Source organism: Panulirus ornatus, chromosome 24 (assembly GCF_036320965.1).
Source record: "Panulirus ornatus isolate Po-2019 chromosome 24, ASM3632096v1, whole genome shotgun sequence".
NCBI lineage: Eukaryota > Metazoa > Arthropoda > Malacostraca > Decapoda > Palinuridae > Panulirus > Panulirus ornatus.
Window position 1 is genome coordinate 673551 of NC_092247.1, and position 24243 is coordinate 697793.

Below are 24243 nucleotides of genomic sequence, written 5' to 3' on the forward strand. Positions count from 1 at the left end.
TTTGTAACTACAAACACTCAACATCTTTACAGTGGAACAAATATCCTTCCAATAATCCTACGTCAACACGCTCGGCACTCAAGCAACATAAATTTAGTATAAGAACGGGACAAGATTCAAATGCCTTGTTTAATCACGTTAAAAACCATGATCACTGTATTGACTGGACTAATGCCATCTCAGTTATTAACTATTACCACGAGAAATATCACTGACTCTTCTATTGTTAAATACACAAAGAATTATAATCTAAAATTAGTGATGGTCTATACAAATTAGATAACTTTATTGTTGATAAAATTTGTAAAATGACAAGTTTATGATGCGCTCGTTGTCCGTCTTGTACAATCACGTTTACCAAATGGCGTCCTAGCTACGTCTCTTTGTTTTATATCAACTGACTTACATTCCTCTCGAGTCTCCCCTGATGATGTGATAATTACATGAAAGTGCACTTGGAAACTTATCGTGTTTCATTTTCCCCATGGATTAAGGAATATCTTGATCACGCGCAAAACTGTGATTATATATATATATATATATATATATATATATATATATATATATATATATATATATATATATATATTTTTTTTTTTTCCAAAAGAAGGAACAGAGAAGGGGGCCAGGTGAGGACGTTCCCTCAAAGGCCCAGTCCTCTGTTCTTAACGCTACCTCGCTAACGCGGGAAATGGCGAATAGTTTGAAAGAGAATATATATATATATATATATATATATATATATATATATATATATATATATATATATATATATATATATATATGTAGCATTTATGGATCTGGAGAAGGCATATGATAGAGTTGATAGAGATGCTCTGTGGAAGGTATTAAGAATATATGGTGTGGGAGGAAAGTTGTTAGAAGCAGTGAAAAGTTTTTATCGAGGATGTAAGGCATGTGTACGTGTAGGAAGAGAGGAAAGTGATTGGTTCTCAGTGAATGTAGGTTTGCGGCAGGGGTGTGTGATGTCTCCATGGTTGTTTAATTTGTTTATGGATGGGGTTGTTAGGGAGGTAAATGCAAGAGTTTTGGAAGGAGGGGCAAGTATGAAGTCTGTTGGGGATGAGAGAGCTTGGGAAGTGAGTCAGTTGTTGTTCGCTGATGATACAGCGCTGGTGGCTGATTGTGAGAAACTGCAGAAGCTGGTGACTGAGTTTGGTAAAGTGTGTGGAAGAAGAAAGTTAAGATTAAATGTGAATAAGAGCAAGGTTATTAGGTACAGTAGGGTTGAGGGTCAAGTCAATTGGGAGGTGAGTTTGAATGGAGAAAAACTGGAGGAAGTGAAGTGTTTTAGATATCTGGGAGTGGATCTGGCAGCGGATGGAACCATGGAAGCGGAAGTGGATCATAGGGTGGGGGAGGGGGCGAAAATTCTGGGGGCCTTGAAGAATGTGTGGAAGTCGAGAACATTATCTCGGAAAGCAAAAATGGGTATGTTTGAAGGAATAGTGGCTCCAACAATGTTGTATGGTTGCGAGGCGTGGGCTATGGATAGAGTTGTGCGCAGGAGGATGGATGTGCTGGAAATGAGATGTTTGAGGACAATGTGTGGTGTGAGGTGGTTTGATCGAGTGAGTAACGTAAGGGTAAGAGAGATGTGTGGAAATAAAAAGAGCGTGGTTGAGAGAGCAGAAGAGGGTGTTTTGAAGTGGTTTGGGCACATGGAGAGAATGAGTGAGGAAAGATTGACCAAGAGGATATATGTGTCGGAGGTGGAGGGAACGAGGAGAAGAGGGAGACCAAATTGGAGGTGGAAAGATGGAGTGAAAAAGATCTTGTGTGATCGGGGCCTGAACATGCAGGAGGGTGAAAGGAGGGCAAGGAATAGAGTGAATTGGAGCGATGTGGTATACCGGGGTTGACGTGCTGTCAGTGGATTGAATCAAGGCATGTGAAGCGTCTGGGGTAAACCATGGAAAGCTGTGTAGGTATGTATATTTGCGTGTGTGGACGTATGTATATACATGTGTATGGGGGGGGTTGGGCCATTTCTTTCGTCTGTTTCCTTGCGCTACCTCGCAAACGCGGGAGACAGCGACAAAGTATAAATATATATATATATATATATATATATATATATATATATATATATATATATATATATAAATATATATATATATATAAATATATATATATATATATATACATATATATATATATATATATATATATATATATATATATATATATATATATATATATATATGTGGTTGCGAGGCGTGGGCTATAGATAGTGTATGGAGAAGGGTGGATGTGTTGGAAATTAGAGGTTTGAGGACAATCTGTGGTGCGAGGTGGTTTGATCGAGTAAGTAATGAAAGGGTGAGAGATGTGTGGTAATAAAGTGTTGTTGAGAGAACAAAAGAGGGTGTATTTAAATGGTTTGGTCACATGGAGAGAATGAGTGAGGAAAGATTGACAAAGAGGATGTGTCAAAGGTGGAGGGAATGAGAAGTGGGAGACCAAATTGGAGGTGGAAGGATGGAGTGAAAAAGATTTTGAGCGATCGGGGCCTGAACATGCAGGAGGGTGATAGGCGTGATATATAGAGTGAACTGGAACAATGTGGTATACCGGGGTCGACGTGGTCAATGGATTGAACCAGGGCATGTGAAGCGTCTGGGGTAAACCATGGAAAGTTTTGTGGGGCCTGGATGTGGAAAGGGAGCTGTGGTTTCGGTGCATTATACATGCCAGCTAGAGACCGAGTGTGAACGAATGTGGCCTTTGTTGTCTTTTCCTAGCGCTGCCTTACGCGCGTGCGGGGGAGGGGTTCCATGTGTGACAGGGTGGCGACGGGTATGAATAAAGGCAGCAAGTATGAATTATGTACAAGTTTATATATATGTGCGTGTGTGGACGTGTATGTATGTACATGTGTTTGTGGGTGGGTTGGGCCATTCTTTCGTCTATTTCCTTGCGCTACCTCGCGAGATAGCGACACACACACACACACACACACACACACATATATATATATATATATATATATATATATATATATATATATATATATATATATATATATATATATATATATATATTAGTTGAAAAACGGCTTTCATCAACCTGGTTTTACGGTTAACAGTTTACTTCCAAAATCCAAAGCTTATAAATAATCTAAACTGTGCAATCTACGGTAATTTTACAGACATTCAATTCTCTGGCAACAGGATGATCTTTGCTAAAAACATTCACTCTTAGGTAGGTTGGCAACAGGACCCCCTTCGCACTTACCTATGGAGTATCTGGGGAATCTTTCTTTCAGTCAATCTTTTGTATTTTCAAAATACACAATCTTACATATTCTGTATGTCTAGATAAGGAAGATCTCAAACTTTCCGAAGAGTTTGTCAGGAGTAACAGCTGCGGCTTATCATGCTAATGGATTCACGCAGACAATGGAATGATACGTGGAGAGCTGTATACCAAGGGAGATGTGCTTTCACAGACGAGACACTACAGCCCACAACACCAATCGGACAGGATGGTGAAGAGATTTTTGGACTGCAATACAAGACGTAGACAGTATCATAAAGGACTTCGACACATTTAAGGCACGTGGTCCAGACAAAGTCACTCCAGTATTTGCTGAAGAGTGCTTGAACACCTGAGAAGCAACAAGAAGAATAGCTCATTACGTCACTGTCTGAACGTGTTAAGAGCCATGGACGTGAAAGATGAGGAAAGTTGTGCTTATGCTTAAAAAACGAGACTGGGAAATCGTAATGAAGAGAAACATTGTGTCTAATGTATGTGTGTGTGTGTGTGTGTGTGTGTGTGTGTGTGTGTGTGTGTGTGTGTGTGTGTGTGTGTGGGGGGAGGGGGAACACGTGGGTTCATGCATAATAAAATTCTACACTGAGCAAGTGGGTTCCAATCAATTAAAGACTTACATGGGCGAAACTGTGTAATCCTAGACTACCGGAAAGCATTTGACACCACCACAAGAGATATTGGCCGTGAAACTGAATCTAAATTTAGGCGAGCATAAAGGAGATTCTTTCGATGGACACAGTTCCTTTAGTGGCGTGGAAGATATAAGGCTGATCGGCGGTACCTTTGCGAAACCGTAGTATGCTGCAAGAATATGGGACCACTTAATTTGACAACCTATGCAAATGACCTGCCTCACCTGAATATGTCTGCAGATAAGGATTAAAGGATTTACCTGGCAACCAAGGAAGAACTACACAAGCTCCAAAGCTGGTCCGACACATGGATGAAAATAAACCCAAGAAAAATATTAGGTAATGACGATGGAAGCAATAACATGTGGTGTCTACTTAAAAATCTAGCAGGACACATCGAACAGGAATGTGTGTTTCAGAGCAACTTTAAGGTCAACACAATATAAAGTGTTGCCAGGATAAGTGATGAAATAAACAAGACTGACTGTACATTACTCTTAAGACGTACTAAATACATGATCTGCTAGCTATTTACAATGTACACACGACCAAAACTATAGTAAGCTTCTAGTCTCCACAGTTAAGAGGGACAATAAGAATTATATCAGGACGTCCAGAGGAGGTCAGTAACGATGCTATCTGAACTGTGAGCTCGAGGCCACGAATCTATCCCAAAGAAAAGGGGGAAAAGTAAGGAAAAGATGTGGTCTTAACTTTCAAGCCCCTAACTAGTTTGAAAATGGCAACAGTGAACTGTTCTTCCAGAGATGCAAAGATAAGACAACCAGAATCAACAACAACCAAGATGCATTGAAAAAAGTACCTGGTTATCATCAGATTGAGGATGACTGGAATAAGCTAAACGTGGACAGTGCACTAAAGTTCACGCAAGGCATCTGTATTCCATTATATATACATACAAACTTCCTGCTCCGGGGGTCCCTTCTATTTTCAAGAGGCTCCTGCAGTACTTAGGCATCTCAAAATCCGTAACTCGAGCAACCTGGGAAACTAAAGTCTGGTGATCTGTGAGCCACGAAGCTGGCCACGTCCGTCAGTCGGGACCAAAGGTTAAAAAAATGTTGCAATGCTGTGAGTGCATCTATGCACCGAGAACGAAGGGACATCAAGTGTAAGGGCTCTGCGTCGTCCTTATATTAACTACATTGTGGGAATGAACGGTCTTGGGATATGCTCAATTGTTCATAGTTTTGTATTGATGGATGATGTCCAGAACATGGAAAGGAGAACGTGACTGGCGTTTGTCTGGGGAGTGAGGTTTCTGATAAGCTGGAGTTTAAGACAGTATTGGGAAGTTAGAAGCTCAATGCCTGTTGGGTTAACTTAAGTGTGTGCGTTTTCGTCAGTATTACATTTGTTGAAGTAGAGGGATCTGTGAGCAGGTTACTAAGTGTGAGGCTAGGGTAAGACTTGTATGTCTTCAAAGGGTTGGAAACGGTTAGTCAGTGGTTGAATGTCAAAAGAGGGTTTAGTGCTGCTGCACACAACTTGGAGGCGAGCAGGTGGGACTGAATTGAAAAGATCTTTGTTTTATTATGAAAGTGTTTGTAAGTGACATTGTGTGAAAGTGTGATCTACAATTTCGTTATACTTGACCTGAAATGGGATGGAAGACAAGGTAGGCGAGGCTTAAATTGGTGTGGATGAATTCTTTGTAGTTTATTTTTTTTTCCAAATCTAGGACTAGTTGTGTTCTGGGGGCATTTGCACCATGTGTTGCTTTTGTGTCAATGTTATTGACGTGTTGAGTAAGAGAGTCATACCTAGAAAGGTTGGCGTTTTGTTAAGGGGAGTGCCTGTCCATTCAAAGTAAATGGAGGTGTGAGATGGACACACCTGTCTCATTAAAGAGAGTGAGTGAAGACTTCTGTGGAGATGCGGACATTCTTTTCTGTGTAATGGAGTGTGGCGTGTTTGATGTTGCTACTGTGGTGTGAGGGTGTAGTAATGGGTTTGTGATGTCGTCTGCATATGAAAGGACCTCCATGCTACGGTTTGCATGAGGGTTTCCAAAGTCTCGAGTTTTTTTTAAGAAAAGTCGTGTCAAGACGAGATTCAGATAGAAGACGGAACAGATCTGAAGGATGTGAATGAATGCAGTGTTCAGTTTTCAGCGTAATGGTACATTGGATTATTTGTGGAGAGGAATTCGATGAAAAAAAAAAAAAAACAGTGTAGGGGAGAGGTCAAAACCTTGGGGGACACCGCTGTTGATGGAGAAAAGGGGAAAGGCGGATCCATCAACAGCCACAGAGGCAGATCGGCCGGAGAGAACGCTAAATATGAAGGAACAAAATGAGGGAGGGAATCCATTGAGATGAGACCCCAGATGCCACACCCTGTCAAAAGCCTTAGATATGTCAAGGGCAACTACACGACTCCAAAATCTTTCAGGGATGACCAGACATTAGGAAAGAACATCACCCGTGGATCTTACCTTACAGAAGCAATACTGGTGATCAGAGGACTGTGATTTTCGAGATGTCTAAGGTTATGGAAAAGGTACATGCAAAAGCAATAGCACGATAGTTAGAGGGGCCAGAATAGTCACCTTTCTTTGGGAAGGAATGTATCAATGCATGATTCCAATGAGAAGGAAAAGTTTTGGTTTTTAAACAGAAACGGAACAGACAAGCAAGCACAGGTGCAAGTTCAGAGGCACACTCAGTACACGGGGAGGGGTGTCATCAAGACTATAAGCCTAACTTGTGTCCACAGAAAGAAGCAAGAGATTACGAGAAGAGGCATAGGATTAGTAAGAGGAGTAACTGGGGTGAAGGAATGTTAGAGGAGAAACGGGCACCAAAGTAAGTTCCTTTGCGTATGGGGGAGAGAACGCTACACATATATTCGTTCCCTATACCAGTAACATTACTATAAAACCTACACATTCATATTCGTTCCCTATACCAGTAACATCACTATAAAACCAACAAACTAATTGCTCGCAAACCACTAACTGGTACCTAATACGGAGAAGGAAAGAATCCATCAACATTCCATACAAACGATTTATCTGCTCAACTTTAAACTGTGCCTCACCTGCCTGTCTTTTATCCTCTTTAAAGCAAATATAAAACTGCAAACCAAACAAACTCAATCATTCCTGGCTGCCTAACTACAACAAACACTCAACACCATCACACAAAGAAACAAAAGATCATCCTAATACAGATCCACCTCAAAATGCTGACAATCAATTCTATGTAACAGCACTAAACCCCTCCCATAATCACTCCATAACTAACCTCAAACCCCCAAGAAATAAAAAGTTTACCCCTGCCTACACAGCAGTCTCTACTCACAGATTCCACACCTCCCAAGTAACAGAAAACTAACAAAACAAACACACACACACTTAAGACAAGGCAAGCACTGAACAAATAAACTTCCCAAATCGGGCTTAAACTTCGACCCTCCGAACACACTCATCAGAAAATACGCTTTCAAGAAAAACACAAGTCACAATACCCATCACAACAACGTTACAAACACAGTTTCATGCCCATGATGCATCTACCACGAAGACACTAAGCACTGGCTTCTCAAGGGCCCTGCATTTTCTCAACACAGACATGCACACACATACACAAAACCTTAAGTAGTAGTATAAATAGTACTGCAATAGTAGTAGTATCAAGAAGTAGCAGTAAGTATTAGTAGCAAAGTAGTAGTTAGTAGTAGTAACTAATAGAATTGGTAGTAGTAAAAGTATCGTAAACAGTAGTAGTGTGTAGTAGTAATAGTAATATGGAGTAGTAATAGTATGTAGTAGTAATAGTAGTATCTAGTAGTAACAGTAGCATCTACTAGTAATAGTAGTATCTAGTAATAGTAGTAGTACTAGTAGTGGTAGTACTTAGTAGTACTACTACTAGTAGTGGCAGTATTTAGCAGTAGTAGTATTAAGTACTAGTAAATAAGTATGTAGTAGTAGTACCTAGTAAAGAAGTTGTAATAGTAGAAGAAAGTAGTGAGTAAAGAAAGCAAGTAGTAGAAGGGTAGTAGTAGAGGTATGGCAATAAGCAGTAGTATGGAAGCAAGTAGTATTAAGTATAGGAGCAGCAATTAGTAGTTGTAGTAAGCTGCGGTATAGTAGTAGATGCAGTAGTCGGAGTCTATGGTAGTTAGTTCTACTAATAGCAAGTAAAAGCTGTAATAAGTGGTAACAGCTGTAACACATGAATCAGTATGTATGCAAGTAGCAGCAAGCAAGAACCAACAGCAATAGTAGCAGCAAGCAAGAACCAACAGCAATAGTAGCAGCAAGCAAGAACCAACAGCAATAGTAGCAGCAATAATAGGTAGAAGCCTGATTAAACAATCAGCATCACACTCTACTTCCCTTATGAAACTTGATCCCAAACCCAGATAACCACTGCTCCAGCCGCAACACAAAGTCTTCACTACCTCTATCTTCAAACCATAAGCTCAAGAATCTTACACTCGGCTTCCACTTGATCCCAAGCACATTGAATTACCACCCACGTCGTCTAACACAGTCAAGCTTAAAGTAACACCCAAAATGACACAAGACCATATCTTCAGTGAGCATTTTTCAAGTATCGGCTGATAATTTACCATGCTCAACCCCATTCTAATTTACATCGGTTGTCTCATGCTCATTAATCATATCCTTAACAGATACAGCACCCACTTCTGGATTCAGATCCCCAAGAAGAACATTCTACATCAAGACAGCCTGAAGCACACAACTCCCAAAAAGCAATATCTAAATCAATCTTCCAGTCAAGATACAATGTACACAAAACATTTAGCAACATAAAAAGTTGAGACTCTGTACTTCTGACTTTACAATTTTGAAAAATTACTCAGGTCTCCGTTTCTGTATACAAGAAGAGCGGTACTCATTTCATTCATATCTAATTACTTGGTCATGAGAAAGTACAAACACAAGCTCTTAATGAACTATTAAAACCAAGACCTAGCACTTCCCCTTCTGATACCATGGCATTAAATCTATACATGCTGCACATGACTTACCTTAACCAATGACCTTATAACTTAAACAAGCAGTGCAAAAATTCACAGTACAGGTTTAGTTTACACCAGGATGAAAAGATGAAGTGTCAAACTTTTATGCCCCTCTAACAGGCAGCAATGTGAATGAAAATCAGCGGGGCAGGGTACAGAATTGAGAAGTTATTTCCCTAATGAGATCCACCCATCATGATGAGTGCTTGTTTGGCATTATTCTCTACAGCAAAGTTGCATATTTCGGGATTAACTGGAATTCTTTCAAGCCATTCAATTTTCTTTTGTTGGCTTTGGTGCATTATTTTGCTGAACAATCTCTTACAGTGGGCATTAAAAAAAAAAAAAAAATATGCTTAAACATATTCAAACATTTTCTTACAGGTTTAACTTCTCTTTTCCAACTTGTAAAAGATCTTTCTCCAAGAGCATTTCTTTTTTAATCACCTATCTTGATGCTATGTAAAAGGCAAACATTCATCTTCCAATTTGTCTTTAAGACTATTCAGGTAAAGTGCTCAACTTTCATAATTCTTCTAATGCATTCCCAAAAAATTTGCTTTTTCAGGCTTACCAGATTCTCTTGGAAATAGTGTTTGTGTTTTCTTGGTTACATTAAAATTTCAGAGAGCAGTAACAAATTCTGCTTCTTATATCCTAAATATTTTCATTAGCTAATTAGTTCCCAAAACAACTCACCAGAAAGACTTGTTGATATCAATTTTTCAATGTAGTCTCCAAATCCAAGCTTATGTATCTATTTATGATAATGTCAAGGTTTCTGACTTTGTCTTCAAAGCTAATAAATTTTCCTATTGGCCCTTTTTAAGTTGCAAGCTATTTTGTTAATTTTACCATTACTTCAAATCTACTTCGTTATTCATTCAAGTTCTCCTCTATAATTTTTCCTTTTGTCTGAACTTTATAATCACACAAAGCCAAGCCTTATCAGTTGTCAATCTTGCTATGCTTTCTTGTACTTTATATGTCATACAATAATTACAAGTCTTTTCTGTACACAATTCCTTTGTATTTTGTAGCCTCTGATTGCCCTATCAGTAAATCAAAGCTATAATCAATGTTTTATTATTATCACTGTCGTCATTACTATGTTTATAAACTATTTAGCTATAAATCATTATATAAGCTCATCCTGTTCCATGTGATATCCATAAGAATGTCCTTTGTATAATCCTTATGGTTCATTTAATTTTTGCTAAAAACTGTCATCCATAAACAAAGTAAATGTGAACAAAGAGGACTGTGAAAAATAAACTATCCATACAAGAAAACACCCTTTAAACCCCGATAGAATGAGGGGATAATAATAAACTGATGTATTCCTTGTCTTAAGACTCCATTGAATTAATTGTAATTCACATATACCCCATATTTATCCCTATGTACAATTCAATCTAAAAAATGTTATACTCACCGTAGCCAAACTAATGGCAGTAGCTTGTGCAGCAATGTTAGTGCTCTTTCGGGTGTTCCTGAATCCTTCAATGCCACATGTACGAAACATTTGAGCCACACCTGCAAAGAAGAAAAGAAAAAATTAAATTTCTCATTCCAAGCAACTTGAAAAATAATAAACTTGGTGTATAATCATCGTTCTTATTGCAAGTTTTCCCCACTGTCAATTTCAGCCTGCTGGTGTTCTAACTAAAGCAGCCACATATCTTCCTACCTTTAGCATCTGTTAGCATCAGTTGAGTGTTATTTTTGGAAAAGCTTGCATGAATTATGGGGAGGTCAGCATATCGCACTCCATCAAACAATAAGTCTGGGGTATTTTCATCCGGAAACATCCCAACAAACCTACAGGTTAAAAAAAAACAAACAAAAAACGAGCTAAGGCTAGACATTCTTCCCAGGGTGTGCTTATACATACATATATATATATATATATATATATATATATATATATATATATATATATATATATATATATATATGCCTTCACGTGTATATGCAAAAATGCCCACACACGCACATATGCATACCTATACATTTCAATGTATACATACATATACCTGTACACATTCATACATGCTACCTTCATCCATTCCCGCTACCGCCCGTCACACATGAAATGGCACCCCCCCTCCCTCGTGTGCATGCAAGGTAGCGCTAGGAAAAGGCCACATTCATTTACACTCAGTCTCTAGCTGTCATGTGTAATGAACCAAAACCACAGCTCCCTTTCCACATCCTGGCCCCACAAAACTCTCCATGGTTTAAGCGATGCTTCACATGCCCTGGTTCAATCCTTTGACAGCACGTCAACCCCAGTATACCACACTGTTCCAATTCACTGTTCCTTACACGCCTTTCACCCTCCTCTATGTTCAGGCCCCGATCGCTCAAAATCTTTTTTCACTCCATCCTTCTACCTTCAATTTGGTCTTTCACTTCTCCTCCTTCCCTCCACCTCTGACACGTATATCCTCTTTGTCAATCTTTCTTTCCTCACTTATTCTCACCATGTGACCAAACCTTTTCAATACACCCTCTTCTGCTCTCTCAACCACACACTTTTTATTACCACACATTTCTCTTATCTTTTCATCACTTACCAAACCATCTCACACCACAAACTGTCCTCAATCATCTCATTTCCAACACAACCACCCTCCTCTGCACAACCCTATCTATAGCCCACGCCTTGCAACCATAACATTGTTGGAACCACTATTCCTTCAAACATAACCATTTTTGCTTTCCGAGATAATGTTCTCGCCCTCCACGTTTTTCAACACTCCCAAAACGTTCACCCCCCTCTCCCACCCTGTGACTCACTTCCGCTTCCATGGTTCCACCGCTGCCAAATCCATTCCTAGATGTCTAAATCACCACTTCCTCCAGTTTTTCTTCATTTAAACTTATCTCCCAATTGACTTGTCCCTCAACCCTACTGTACCTAATAATTATCCTTGCTCTTGTTCACAGTTAAATTTTTATTAATATAATCTATCATACAAATAATAGAGTATATCAATAAAAATCCAAAAAATTATCTACTCATTCTAAAACATCTCTATATCCTCCTTGCAGTTTAACGATACTATCTCATCCTCAACTCTCATTTCACCTTTTTCAATCCCTGCATCTTCTTGATCTCCTGCCGCTTTCTCATATATCTACCAATCATTTGCACTCCTTCCTTTAACTACTGCCCAAATACCTCTCGTCTTTCTCTAAAAAACTGTCTTCGACAACACTTCAACTAGGTTAAATTTGATTTGAAGGACTTTCATAATTAAAGGACATCCCTTCCCCCCTATTAGCGGGTTAAATCATGGGTTTACTGTACTACTGCTTGATTAGTCTAAATATCTACACGGCCCAAGGTGAGCCAGAATTCTGGGTAATGTGACACTGTCCTATCAAAGAACTTCAAGCTCCATAAGAGTCCACATCGCATTTCTTATTGTATAAAGCAATTTGTTACTGCTACTGCGTTATTCAGGGTTTGAAATTTCAATGAAAATGTTTGTAAACTTGTCACTTTTCTTTTTGAGCACTTCCATAATTAGCATTTCAGTCTATAGGGCATATACTAACCTGGGGAGGTCATAAAAGGGATACATCTCCATGTTTTAAGGACTACTATGAATAGGCCTCTTTCCTAGAGCTAACTGTAGTTACTTGTTTAATACAGCACTTTTATACAACAAAAACTAAATTCAAACCATAAAGGCATAACTATTACTGACACAGACCACTCATACAACCTATCTTGTTATAAAAGTAGCTGTCACTCTGAAGACTTTTCCACAATACTAACTGTAGCTGTTTGTAATAAAGGCAATTTTTCTATACCAATAAAGTATGCCTCCAATTTACGCTAAATGCTGGTAGAAGGTAACCTAAAAGTACGCAAGTCCTTAAAATGTAGGCTAAAAGAACAACAGAATCTCTTTAAAGATTGAATGTTGAGAGGTAAGCGCAAAAGTCTAAGAGCAAGGGGCAGGTCTCCAGCATGCTGGGACTGAGGGAATATGATGCAAACCAGCTGCTGTGTGCACAAATCTACAATAGCAGACTCTACAGCACCTTACAAACATTAACAAATGCAAGGTTATACAAGGTACTGCAGGAAAGAAGCAAAACTGTTTGTGCACAAATAAGATACATCAGGATCAAGTCTAGTTCTTAAGCCCAAACATATCAGGGCTGACAGTCATGCTATCTAACTTCTTCATTCAAACTGCAAAGTTGTTGAACCTTGCCACTGCCTCCCACCTTCCACTCTTCCTGTAACCTTTCCATCTATGAGAACCATGTCTACAAAAACCTAATGGGAGCTCACTAATTTCTTTTTTTTTTTTCTTGCCCAATTTTACTTTAATAATTACATCCCTAGGGATAGAGGAGAAAGAATACTTCCCACGTATTCCCTGCGTGTCGTAGAAGGCAACTAAAAGGGAAGGGAGCGTGGAGCTGGAAATCCTACCCTCGTTTTTTTTTTTTTCCCAAAGAAGGAACAGAGAAGGGGGCCAGATGAGGATATTCCCTCAAAGGCCCAGTCCTCTGTTCTTAATGCTACCTCGCTAACACGGGAAATGGCGAATAGTATGAAAGAAAAAAGAAAAATTACATCAATGCTGGTAAATACACAAACTCCCCACTTAACCCTTTCCTGTAACATTGAAACAACTACTCATACATTTTTTCCCCATTAACGACTACCAGACTCAATGCACGATTGTGGAAAATTCTTCCCTCTACTAAAAGCAGAAATATCACTAAAATCCTTGAAAAGTCAGCCACGCCTGCACATGCTGTTATCTGCGAGTGAAAATAAACTATATGTTTATGTACAGACACCTGCTGAGATGGCAGGGGCAACTGAGGCCCTAATCCCACTGATGCTAAACATTATATTCACTATATTTGATTGTTGTTTCCCGCATCAGCGAGGTAGTGTCAGTAAAAAAAAAAAGATTGGCCCATCCACTTGTATACATATATCCACAAATGCCCATACACACACATACACATTCATACTTGCGTTCATGCATTCCTGGTGCTACCCCACTCCATAAAACAGAGTATTACTAAACCCTGCTTCAGTGGGGGAAAAAAAAAAAAAAATCAGTCTCCATTGGTCATGTGTAATGCATTGAAACCACAGCTCCATATCCACATTCTGGCACCACACACCTTTCCATGGTTTATCCATGATGTTGCACATGCCCTACTTCAATTCACTGACAGTACATCGACCCTGATATACCACATCATTCCAATTCACTATTCCTTACACACCTCTCTCTCCTGCATCTGCTCTCTCAGAATCTTTTTCACTCCATCCTTCCATCTCCAATTTGGTCTCCTGCTTCTTGTTCCCTCCACCTCTGACACATATATCCTCTTTGTCAATCTTTATCCACTCGTTATCTCCAAATGTCCAAACCATTTCAGCACACCCTCTTCTGCTCTCTCAACCAAGCTCAACCCCCCCCCACCCACATCTCTTATCCTTTCATTACTCACTCGATCAAACCACTTCACACCACATAATATCCTCAAACATTTCATTTCCAACACATCCACCCTCCTCCGTACAACCCTATCTATAGCCCATGCCTCTACTATATCATATTGTTGGAAATACTATTCCTTGAAACATACCAATTTTGCTCTCCGAGATAATGTTCTCTCCTTCCACAGATTACGCTCCAAAACCTTCGCCCTCTTCCCCATCCTGTAACCTGCTTCCACTTCCATGGTTCCATTCACTGCTAAGTTCTCTCCAGGATATCTAAAACACTTCACTTCCAATTTCACTCCATTCAAACTTACCTCCCAATTATTTTGTCCCTCAACCCTACTGAACCTAATACCTTGCTCTTATCCACATCTACTCTAAACTTTCTCCTTTCACACACTTTTCCTAACCCAAGTCACCAACTTCTGCAGTTTCTCACTCCGATCAGCCACCAGAGCTGTAGCATTGGTGAACAACTGATTCACTTCCACTGCTCTCTCATCCCAACAGACTGCATACTCCTCTCTCTCCAAAACTCTTGCATTTACCACTCTAACCACCCCATCCATAAACAAATCAAACAACCTGATGCCCATTTAATTGGCAACCCCTTAGGTTGGATGAACAGCTGGGTTGACCGAAAACTACTGCATCCAGGACTTGAACCTATGCACTCAGAGTCAGGAACGCTAACCACTACACCATGAGCGTAACTGCTCTAGTCTCGAGAAACCAACAAACCCATGATACCAGCAGTACTCTACAATCATGGTACAACTGGGTTTTTAAAATACAACTTTTGGCCTTCTTGAACTACGGGCCAACAAATTAGTATCTGGCCACACAACTGAAGACAAGCCATTAATCAAAACAAATATACAAACACTCAGAATAAACACAATGGCAATGAGACATGGATGAAGGTCTCTGAAGAGGAATATACTCGCTAAAAAAAAAAAATAAAAAAAATACATAAATAAATATCGCAAGGTTACGCAATGTAAATCCAGCACACTTCTACACTATCTTCAATAAGTCCTTCAATCCAACATACATCTATATTGCATTTGCCAGGTTGGTGATACACAATATGGGCTTATCAGACCTGTGCCCAACCTCAGATCATTTTAAGTTTGAGAATATGAAATATATGCTTTGCCAAGACAGAATAGTCGCCAACAAAGAGGGTTCACTTGTGACCAAATGTACCATCAAGGACAGAAAATGCCAGTGGGTGAAAAGAATGTGCAGGATAATGTGTATTGGAATGATGTGGAGGCATACTGGGGCAACATGCAGACAATGGGCAATTATGACGTGAAGCAGCTGGGAGAAGCCACCAAGAGGACACTTCAGCCTGGTTGTTGAAAGAAAGCTAGGTTTTAGTGCACTGCACGTGATATCCAGAGAATGGATGAGCACGAATGCTGCCTTTTATCACATGCTCCTGGTACTACCTCAATATTGTGGAAAATGGGGGGTCAAGTATGAATGAATAATGTAGCTAACTACGGATACAAGAAGCATATCAGCACACCTGAGAAATAGGATTAAGGGCATAAGATTCCCTCTTATACCACAATTTTTAAAAAAGATCTGGACCAGTCAAAATATTCTATAGTTCAAGAAGTCCATACATAGTGATGAGAAAAAATAAAAGGTATGCTATACAACACCCAACATCACATTGAAGAGCATGCATACACAGGTTGGCACCCATACTTAAAACATTTTTCAAATGATCGCAGTTTCCTTTGTTAGCGGGGTAGTGTCTGGAACAAAGATAGGATGCATCCATAGTAGTGTCTGGAACAAAGATAGGATGCATCCATAGGCATCCATTCTTTAGCTGTCATATGTAATGCATTGAAACCACAGCTCCCTAACCACAACCTGGCCCCATACATCTTGCCATGGTTCACCTGAATCTTCACATGCCCTAGTTCAGTTTATTGATAGCATGTTGACCCAGTATACCATATCTTCCAATTCACTCATTTTGTGCACTTCACATACCTGCATGTTTAGACCTGACTGCTCAAAAATCTTTTTCCACTACATCCTTTTCTCAATTTTGGTCTATCCATTCTCCTTGTTATCTTTACTTCTGACCCATATATCCTTTTTCAACCTTTCTTGCTCATTCTCTCCAAATGTCCAAACCATTTCTGCACATACTCTTCTGCTTTCTTAAGAAAACTTTTTATAACCATACCTCACGCATCTCTCTTAACCTTTCATTACGTGCTTAAAACACCTCACACAACATTGCCCTTAAACATTTCATTTCCAACACATACACCCTCTTCCACACAGCCTAATTTATCCTTTTTCAACCTTTCTTGCTCATTCTCTCCAAATGTCCAAACCATTTCTGCACATACTCTTCTGCTTTCTTAAGAAAACTTTTTATAACCATACCTCACGCATCTCTCTTAACCTTTCATTACGTGCTTAAAACACCTCACACAACATTGCCCTTAAACATTTCATTTCCAACACATACACCCTCTTCCACACAGCCTAATTTACTGCCATGCCTCACAATCCATGTAATATTACTGGATATACTTTAATCTTCATACATGCCAATTTTTGTCATCCCAAATACAATTTCCTCTTTCCACACATTCTCCATAACATTTCCTTTCTACACATTCCTCAGTGCTCCTGGAAATGTTGCCCACTCATCCAACCCATGGCTCAAGTTATACTTTTGTGGTTCCACTTGCTGCCATGTCCATTCCCAGGTATCTAAAACTTTACCTCCTCCAAATTTTCTTCACTCATAATCACACACTAACATGTCCTTTCAATCTTGCTAAATCTAACAAATTTGATTCTATTCAAGTTTACTCTCAACTCTCAATGTCTCTCGTCTCATCTTGGTTACATACACATACATTCAAAGACACCAGCCTGAGCCTTTGAGAAGGATGAGCACTACCGGCTTCATGGCCCCCACATCTGTTATGCCTTTTTGAAATTGAAATATGGGGAGGAGGGGGGTGATGGTTCCACACCCATGTTCCCATCCCCTTTTGTCACCTTCTACAACACAAAGAGAATACAGAGGTAGAATTCTTCCCCCCCTACTACAATAATACATATACACACACAAGTATGACGGTGAAATTGAAAATTCACCTATAATTTGCTATTTCATCTTCATAACTATCATCCATTCATATTCGCCATTTCCTGCATTAACAAGGCAGTGTCAACAACAGATGACAGCCTTATACGGAAAAATCCTCACCTGGCCCACCTCTCCATTCCTTTTGGAGAATCAAAACAAGGGGGAGGATGTCCTGCAACCTGCTCCCATCTCCTTTTGTCGCTTCCTATGATAGGCTGGGAATACATGGGAAGTATTCTTTTTTCCATATATATATATATATATATATATATATATATATATATATATATATATATATATATATATATATACATATATATATATGGGAAGAGTTTATGGTGTGGGAGGCAAGTTGCTCGAAGCAGTGAAAAGTTTTTATCGAGAATGTAAGGCATGTGTATGAGTAGGAAGAGAAGAAAGTGACTGGCTCTCAGTGAATGTCAGTTTGTAGCAGGGGTGCGTGATGTCTCCATGGTTGTTTAATTTATGGATGGAGTTGTTAGGGAGGTGGAATGCAAGTTTTGGAAAGAGGGGCAAGTATATAGTCTGTTGTGGATGAGAGAGCTTGGGAAGTCAGTTGTTGTTCGCAGATGATACAGTGCTGGTGGCTGATTCGGCTGAGAAACTGCAGAAGCTGGTGACTGAGTTTGGTAAAGTGTGTGAAAGAAGCAGAGAGTAAATGTGAATAAGAGCAAGGTTATTAGGTACAGGAGGGTTGAGGGACAAGTCAATTGGGAGGTAAGTTTGAATGGAGAAAAACTGGAGGAAGTGAAGTGTTTTGGATATCTAAGAGTGGATATGGCAGCGGATGGAACCATGGAAGCGGAAGTGAATCATAGGGTGGGGGAGGGGGGCAAAAGTTCAGAGTGCATTGAGAATGTGCAGAAATCGAGAACGTTATCTTGGAATGCAAAAATGGATATGTTTGAGGGAATAGTGGTTACAACAATGATATATGGTTGCGAGGCATGGGCTATATAAAGAGTTTAGCGGAGGAGGGTGGATGTGCTGGAAATAAGATGTTTGAGGACAATATGGGGTGTGAGGTGGTCTGAACGAATAAGTAATGAATTGGTAAGAGAGATGTGTGGTAATAAAAAGATTGTGGTTGAGAGAGCAGAAGAGGGTGTTTTGAAATGGTTTGGTCATATGGCGAGAATGAGTGAGGAATGATTGACAAAGAGGATATATGTGTCAGAGGTGGAGGGAATGAGGAGAAGTGGTAGACCAAATCGGAGGTAGAAGGATGGAGTGAAAAAGATTTTGAGTGATTGGGGCCTGAACATGCAGGAGGGTGAAAGGCATGCAAAGAATAGAGTGAATTGGAATGATGCGGTATACTGGGGTTGACGTGCTTTCAATGGATTGAACCAGGGCATGTGAAGATTCTGGGGTAAACCATGGAAAGTTTTGTGGGGCCTGGATGTGGAAAGGGAGCTGTGGTTCCAGTGCATTATACATGACAGAGACTGTGTGAACGAATGTGGCCTTTGTTGTCCTTTACTAGCACTACCTTTCATGCATGCGGGGGGAGGGGGTTGTCATTTCATGTGTGGCGGGGTGGCGTCAGGAATGAATAAAGGCAGAAAGTATGAATTATGTACATGTGTATGTATGTTTTTTGTCTCTGCATGTATATATATGTATGTGTTAAAAAGTATAAGTATGTGTATGTGCGTGTGTAGACGTGTATGTAAATAAATGTGTATGTGGGTGGGTTGGGCCACTCTTTCGTCTGTTTCCTTGCACTATCTCGCAACCACAGGAGACAGCGACAAAGTATAATAAATATATATATATATATATATATATATATATATATATATATATATATATATATTAGAAAGGATCACAATTTTGCGTGTGATCAAGATATTCCTACGAGTCCTCGGGAAAATTTAACACTATAAGTTCCCAAGTGCACTTTCGTGTAATAATCACATCATCAAGAAAGAGACGAGAGAAATATAATTCATTTGATATACATTGAAGAAACAAAGCTAGGACGCTATTTGGTAAACATGTGATTGTCTCGACAATCACATTTTACCAAATAGCGTCCTAGCTTCGTCTCTTCGATGTATATCAACTGACATATTTCTCTCGTCTCTCCCCTTATGATGTGATTATTACACGAAAGTGCACTTGGGAACTTAACGTGTTTCATTTTCCCCGTGGACTCAGGAATATATATATATATATATATATATATATATATATATATATATATATATATATATATATATATATGACATACAAACCTTCAACAGACAGCATCGAACCCAGGACCCGTGCGCGAGGCAGGAATGCTAACCGCTAGGCTATGGGGCCATAGCCTAGCGGTTAGCATTACTGCCTTGCATACGGGTTCCAGGTTCGATCCTGGCTGTTGGAGGTTTGTATGTTCTATGGAGGTGCACGTTTCTATGCACTTTATTCATATGCATGTATATATATATATATTTTTTTGTAGCTATATATGTATATCAAACGATCACTAATTCCTGTGCTAGCAGGGCAGTGCCAGGAAAAAGACAAAGACCCATCTACTCATATACACATGTGTACATGCACGCACATATATATATAGATATACATGCCTAAAATGATAGGATAATTAAACACGTTGCAAGTGCACATTCGTGTAAAGAGTATTACAAGAAAGTGCACTTGGAGACTTATCATGTTTCATTTTCCTGAGGTTTTATGCACGTACAAGAATAAAGGCACCTTTGTGACCTATTGCAAAGTACTTATAAGTTGATCACCATGAGGAAAATGAAACACAAAATTGCCAGGTGCACTCGTGCAATGATCATACCGGCGGGGGAGATACGTTTATAGGAAAAGATGTAGCTACGACACCATTGGTAAACTGCTTGTTTACTATTGTCATCTTAGCTCCGTCTTTTCCTCTTATATCAACTCTAAGACTTCTATCTTATTCTCGTATCTCCCCTGACAATGCGATCTTTACACAAAACTGTACTTGGGAACCAATTGTGTTTTACTTTCCCTGTAGTTATCAGCATACACTAAATCATGTGTACCACTTTGACCTACATATACATTATTCATACTTGCTTGCCTTCATCCATTTCCGGCACTACCCTAACCCACAGGAAACAGCATCACCACCCTCCGAGGTAGCATCAGGAAACGAAAAAAAAAAGACCACGTCCACTCACACTCAGGCTGTCATGCAATGAACCGAAATCACAGCTCCCTATCCAAATCCAGGACTCGCAGACCTTCCCGTCCAGGTTCAGGCCAATGACAATGTTAACCACAGTATACCACATCGTGCCTTTCACCCTCCTGACACCACATTAGTTTTCGATGTCTCATACAACCACAACTTGGCCTAGGATGAAACTCCTGTACTATTTTGCTCCCTGACGAGGTTGTTCTAGGCAACAGACCACAAGCCTGTATAACCATCACATCCTGGTACATCAGATAATTCCATTCATGATTATCCAAGGGGGAAAATTTCTGCATTAAACAAATAATGTTTCTGATGGGTGTGGATTGTGTTTTCACATGATCATTGCATTTTATGATTTCAATGATAAAATCAATAGCTTTGATGGTAACTTGTAGACTGCCACAAAAGAAATCAGGATTACCTGTAAAACTGCAGCAACTCTTCTCCCACACTGACACATCACTCACTAGGAATTCATTCTCTCAATCTTTTAACATACAAAAAAAAAAAAAAAGCCATATTTAACATAATAATAGTGTAACATATCTGGTAATGTATTCATCTCCAAATTTTCAAATAATCAATATGAAAAGTTCATTCAGAGGGAAGCATATGCATGCAAATTAAAAATATTTATAAGAATTTCATTATTCAAACATTGCAAAATAGAGTATACCGGGTGCTAAAGTAAGTCCCAGAAGCTTTCATTGATTATTTCACCTACTTTTACAAAAAAAAAAAAAAAAAAGACTAAATTCGCCACACCCCATAGCTTCATGACCCTTCCATCCTTATATTTACCATGAGATTAAATATTCGCTGCAGCTCTGTAGTTCATAAAGTAGTTATTCAAAATTCTACAAATAAGCAATTCTTAGGAATTCATACATCATTTCTGTTCCCAATTGACATACTTACCAAACCATTTCACAAACCAAATTAATGGGAGCAGTAAGCTGAGCATTTTTGTGTCAATAGGTTCTGAGATCAATTATGTGCTGCTGCCTTGTAGTTTACATGTTAATCAAATGTATACTAGTTTAAAAGTCTACTAATATGCAATTCTTATGAATTCATACATTTTTGTGTTCCCATATGACATATCTAACAAACCATTATATCACATACCAAATCAATGGTACCAGTAAGCCGAACATTTTAGTGTCAATTAGTTTACCTGCAACTACTTCCCTTGCATTAACTCTAGGTTACACTGAAGTTGCTTATGGTTTGAGTACAAAGGCAACCCTAATTTGGAGATTTGTCAATGTTTAGTAATTTACATGTTAACCACACTATCTTACATGGACTTTAATAGAGCAACAAGTTTTAACTCATCCAAGAACCCAAATGGATTTAGTACTATTCAAATTGGACATTTCAAACATCCCATTTAAAATCTCTAATCTTTATATTAGCATAACTTTTCTGCGACTACACATGTTAACATGATATACAAAAGAAAATTTACCTCACCATAGTAAAGTTCAAGTTAACTAATATGATAATCCAATTGCGTTACTTCTAATAGTGTAACATTGAAATGAACTTCAGTGTTGATACATTAATATGGCTTTGATTGATATGGGTAATTTGGTTGAACAAAATATTAGATACTGACATAAGCAATCATTTTGCACAAATTAAGTTTCATATGCACTAAATTGCCAAATAAGATTCACAACACAACCACTTACCTTAATAGACTTCTGCAATCCAATATGGGCCGTTTTGCTTACTTTAAGACAAGTTATTACATATTCAAGTGCACAAAAGTACTACTAGTGACTATTATCACAAACTTAACTTTCTAAATTTCGTTGTTACATGACCAAATTGTTAAGGACCCTAATTTCTCTTTACCTCCCACATCAGCAATCTGTAAACTACATCTCGTACTACTTATCAAAGGCACTGAGCTTAATGCCACAGGCATTAAACTAAATAATTTCTTGACTAAACTTCAACTGCACACCTCTAACAGACGCACTATATGCCAGATACATTAAATGTCCAAAAATAAAAACTAAGTCTAGAGAGATAGCTCATAAAGGTATGGATGGCCAACGATACTGCTTATAGCAAACAGGATGGAGTTACGACAAAGTCTCTACCCAAAGGTGCACCTTTCAACCATTAAGTAGAGCATATTCCTTCACTACAAAAGCCGGCAGGAAAATGGCGTACTTCACCAATACCTACAGGCTATAGAGAATGGAAGTTTCACGTCTTACTTACCCTCGTATGTTGGAATCTATGTCCACAGCCACCTCGCCCTCCGTGCCCTCATCCCTCTTAGGCATTGAAGACAACATATCCTTACGATCCTCCGCCTTCCAGCTCACCATGCCGACGTGGACAGCCCGCAGTTGGTCTTGACATCTTGCACTCTTCAATTTCGACGCAATATCGCGCCCATCCCAATTAGACGTCGTTTGAAGCTGGTTGAGAGTTCTGAACTCTCCATGGGCAGTCCAGATGGTCCTTGCTACGATATTTCGCAGCATTCTGGACGATTTCACACTCACTCTCTCAAAATACGCCACATTCGTAGTAGATTCTTCTTCGAAATGGACAACGGAGTGGGTCGGATTTGTAAGGGCCGCGAGTGAACATGCTGGTTGAGGTAATACTTACTCCTGCGCTTCACCCTTTTGCAACAGAGATTCTCATTGGTTCTTATATTTCCTCTCAACCAATGAACACATTCCCCTGCTTTCAGGTATAGCTGTCCACCAATCAAATATTGTTTCTTAAACAATATCAATTATAACCTTATTCGGGGCCTGAATGTTATTTTGTACACTAAACTTTAGAAAACCTGCCCCCAAGCTGCCATATTGATTGTACTGGGTTCGCTTTCTGTCGTACAAAACTAAAATGGATATAGAATGTAGATTACGGTATTTTATAAGCTGAAAATTACTCTACGTGCTATCTACTATATGCACAATTTCATGGTTAAATCAAAAATTACATTCTACTTAGGTTTCCGCAAAATGTTTTTACAGTTTTTCGTCCTTCTTATTATCAATATTTTCCTCTTGCAGTCGAATTCATAGATAAAATGGCGCTTTGTTATACCAAAGTTATGTCATGGAGGCACTGATACAACAGTTATACGTCTCATAAAACTATAACGTTGCTAATACGAAATGGGTAATTTCTCAATTAAACTGTAATAATCATCCTACTCAAATCATTAAGAATATACTCGACAGATGACAGGAGTTACGTCATAAAAAAGTTGTATGAACTAAGATACACATATGATCGATATATTAGTGGGCAGAAAAATTGACCAATATTCGGTTAAGCTAACCTTTAATATTCGTGTTCAAAATTCACAATCTCCTATGATTTAGTTCTCAGTCTCAGACAGAAAACTATGTCCATTCATGTTACTGTCTACGAAAACAAAAAATGGTAAATTCCGGATAAGAGAGCAGAC

General features: G+C 39.0%; 1 protein-coding gene across 1 annotated transcript in view; it reads right to left on the reverse strand.

The window, feature by feature from the left end:
- Window positions 1-23376, reverse strand: part of mRpS11 (mitochondrial ribosomal protein S11) — a 41838-nt gene extending 18462 nt beyond the window's left edge. Inside the window, exons 1-3 of the mRNA XM_071676945.1 lie at window positions 23031-23376; window positions 10639-10769; window positions 10384-10484 (exon numbers count right to left, since the gene is read on the reverse strand). Of these exons, the coding sequence (XP_071533046.1) occupies window positions 10384-10484; window positions 10639-10769; window positions 23031-23299 (501 nt within the window). The 5' untranslated portion in view covers window positions 23300-23376. The remainder of the gene's footprint in view (window positions 1-10383; window positions 10485-10638; window positions 10770-23030) is intronic.
- Between the last annotated feature and the right edge of the window lie 867 nt (window positions 23377-24243).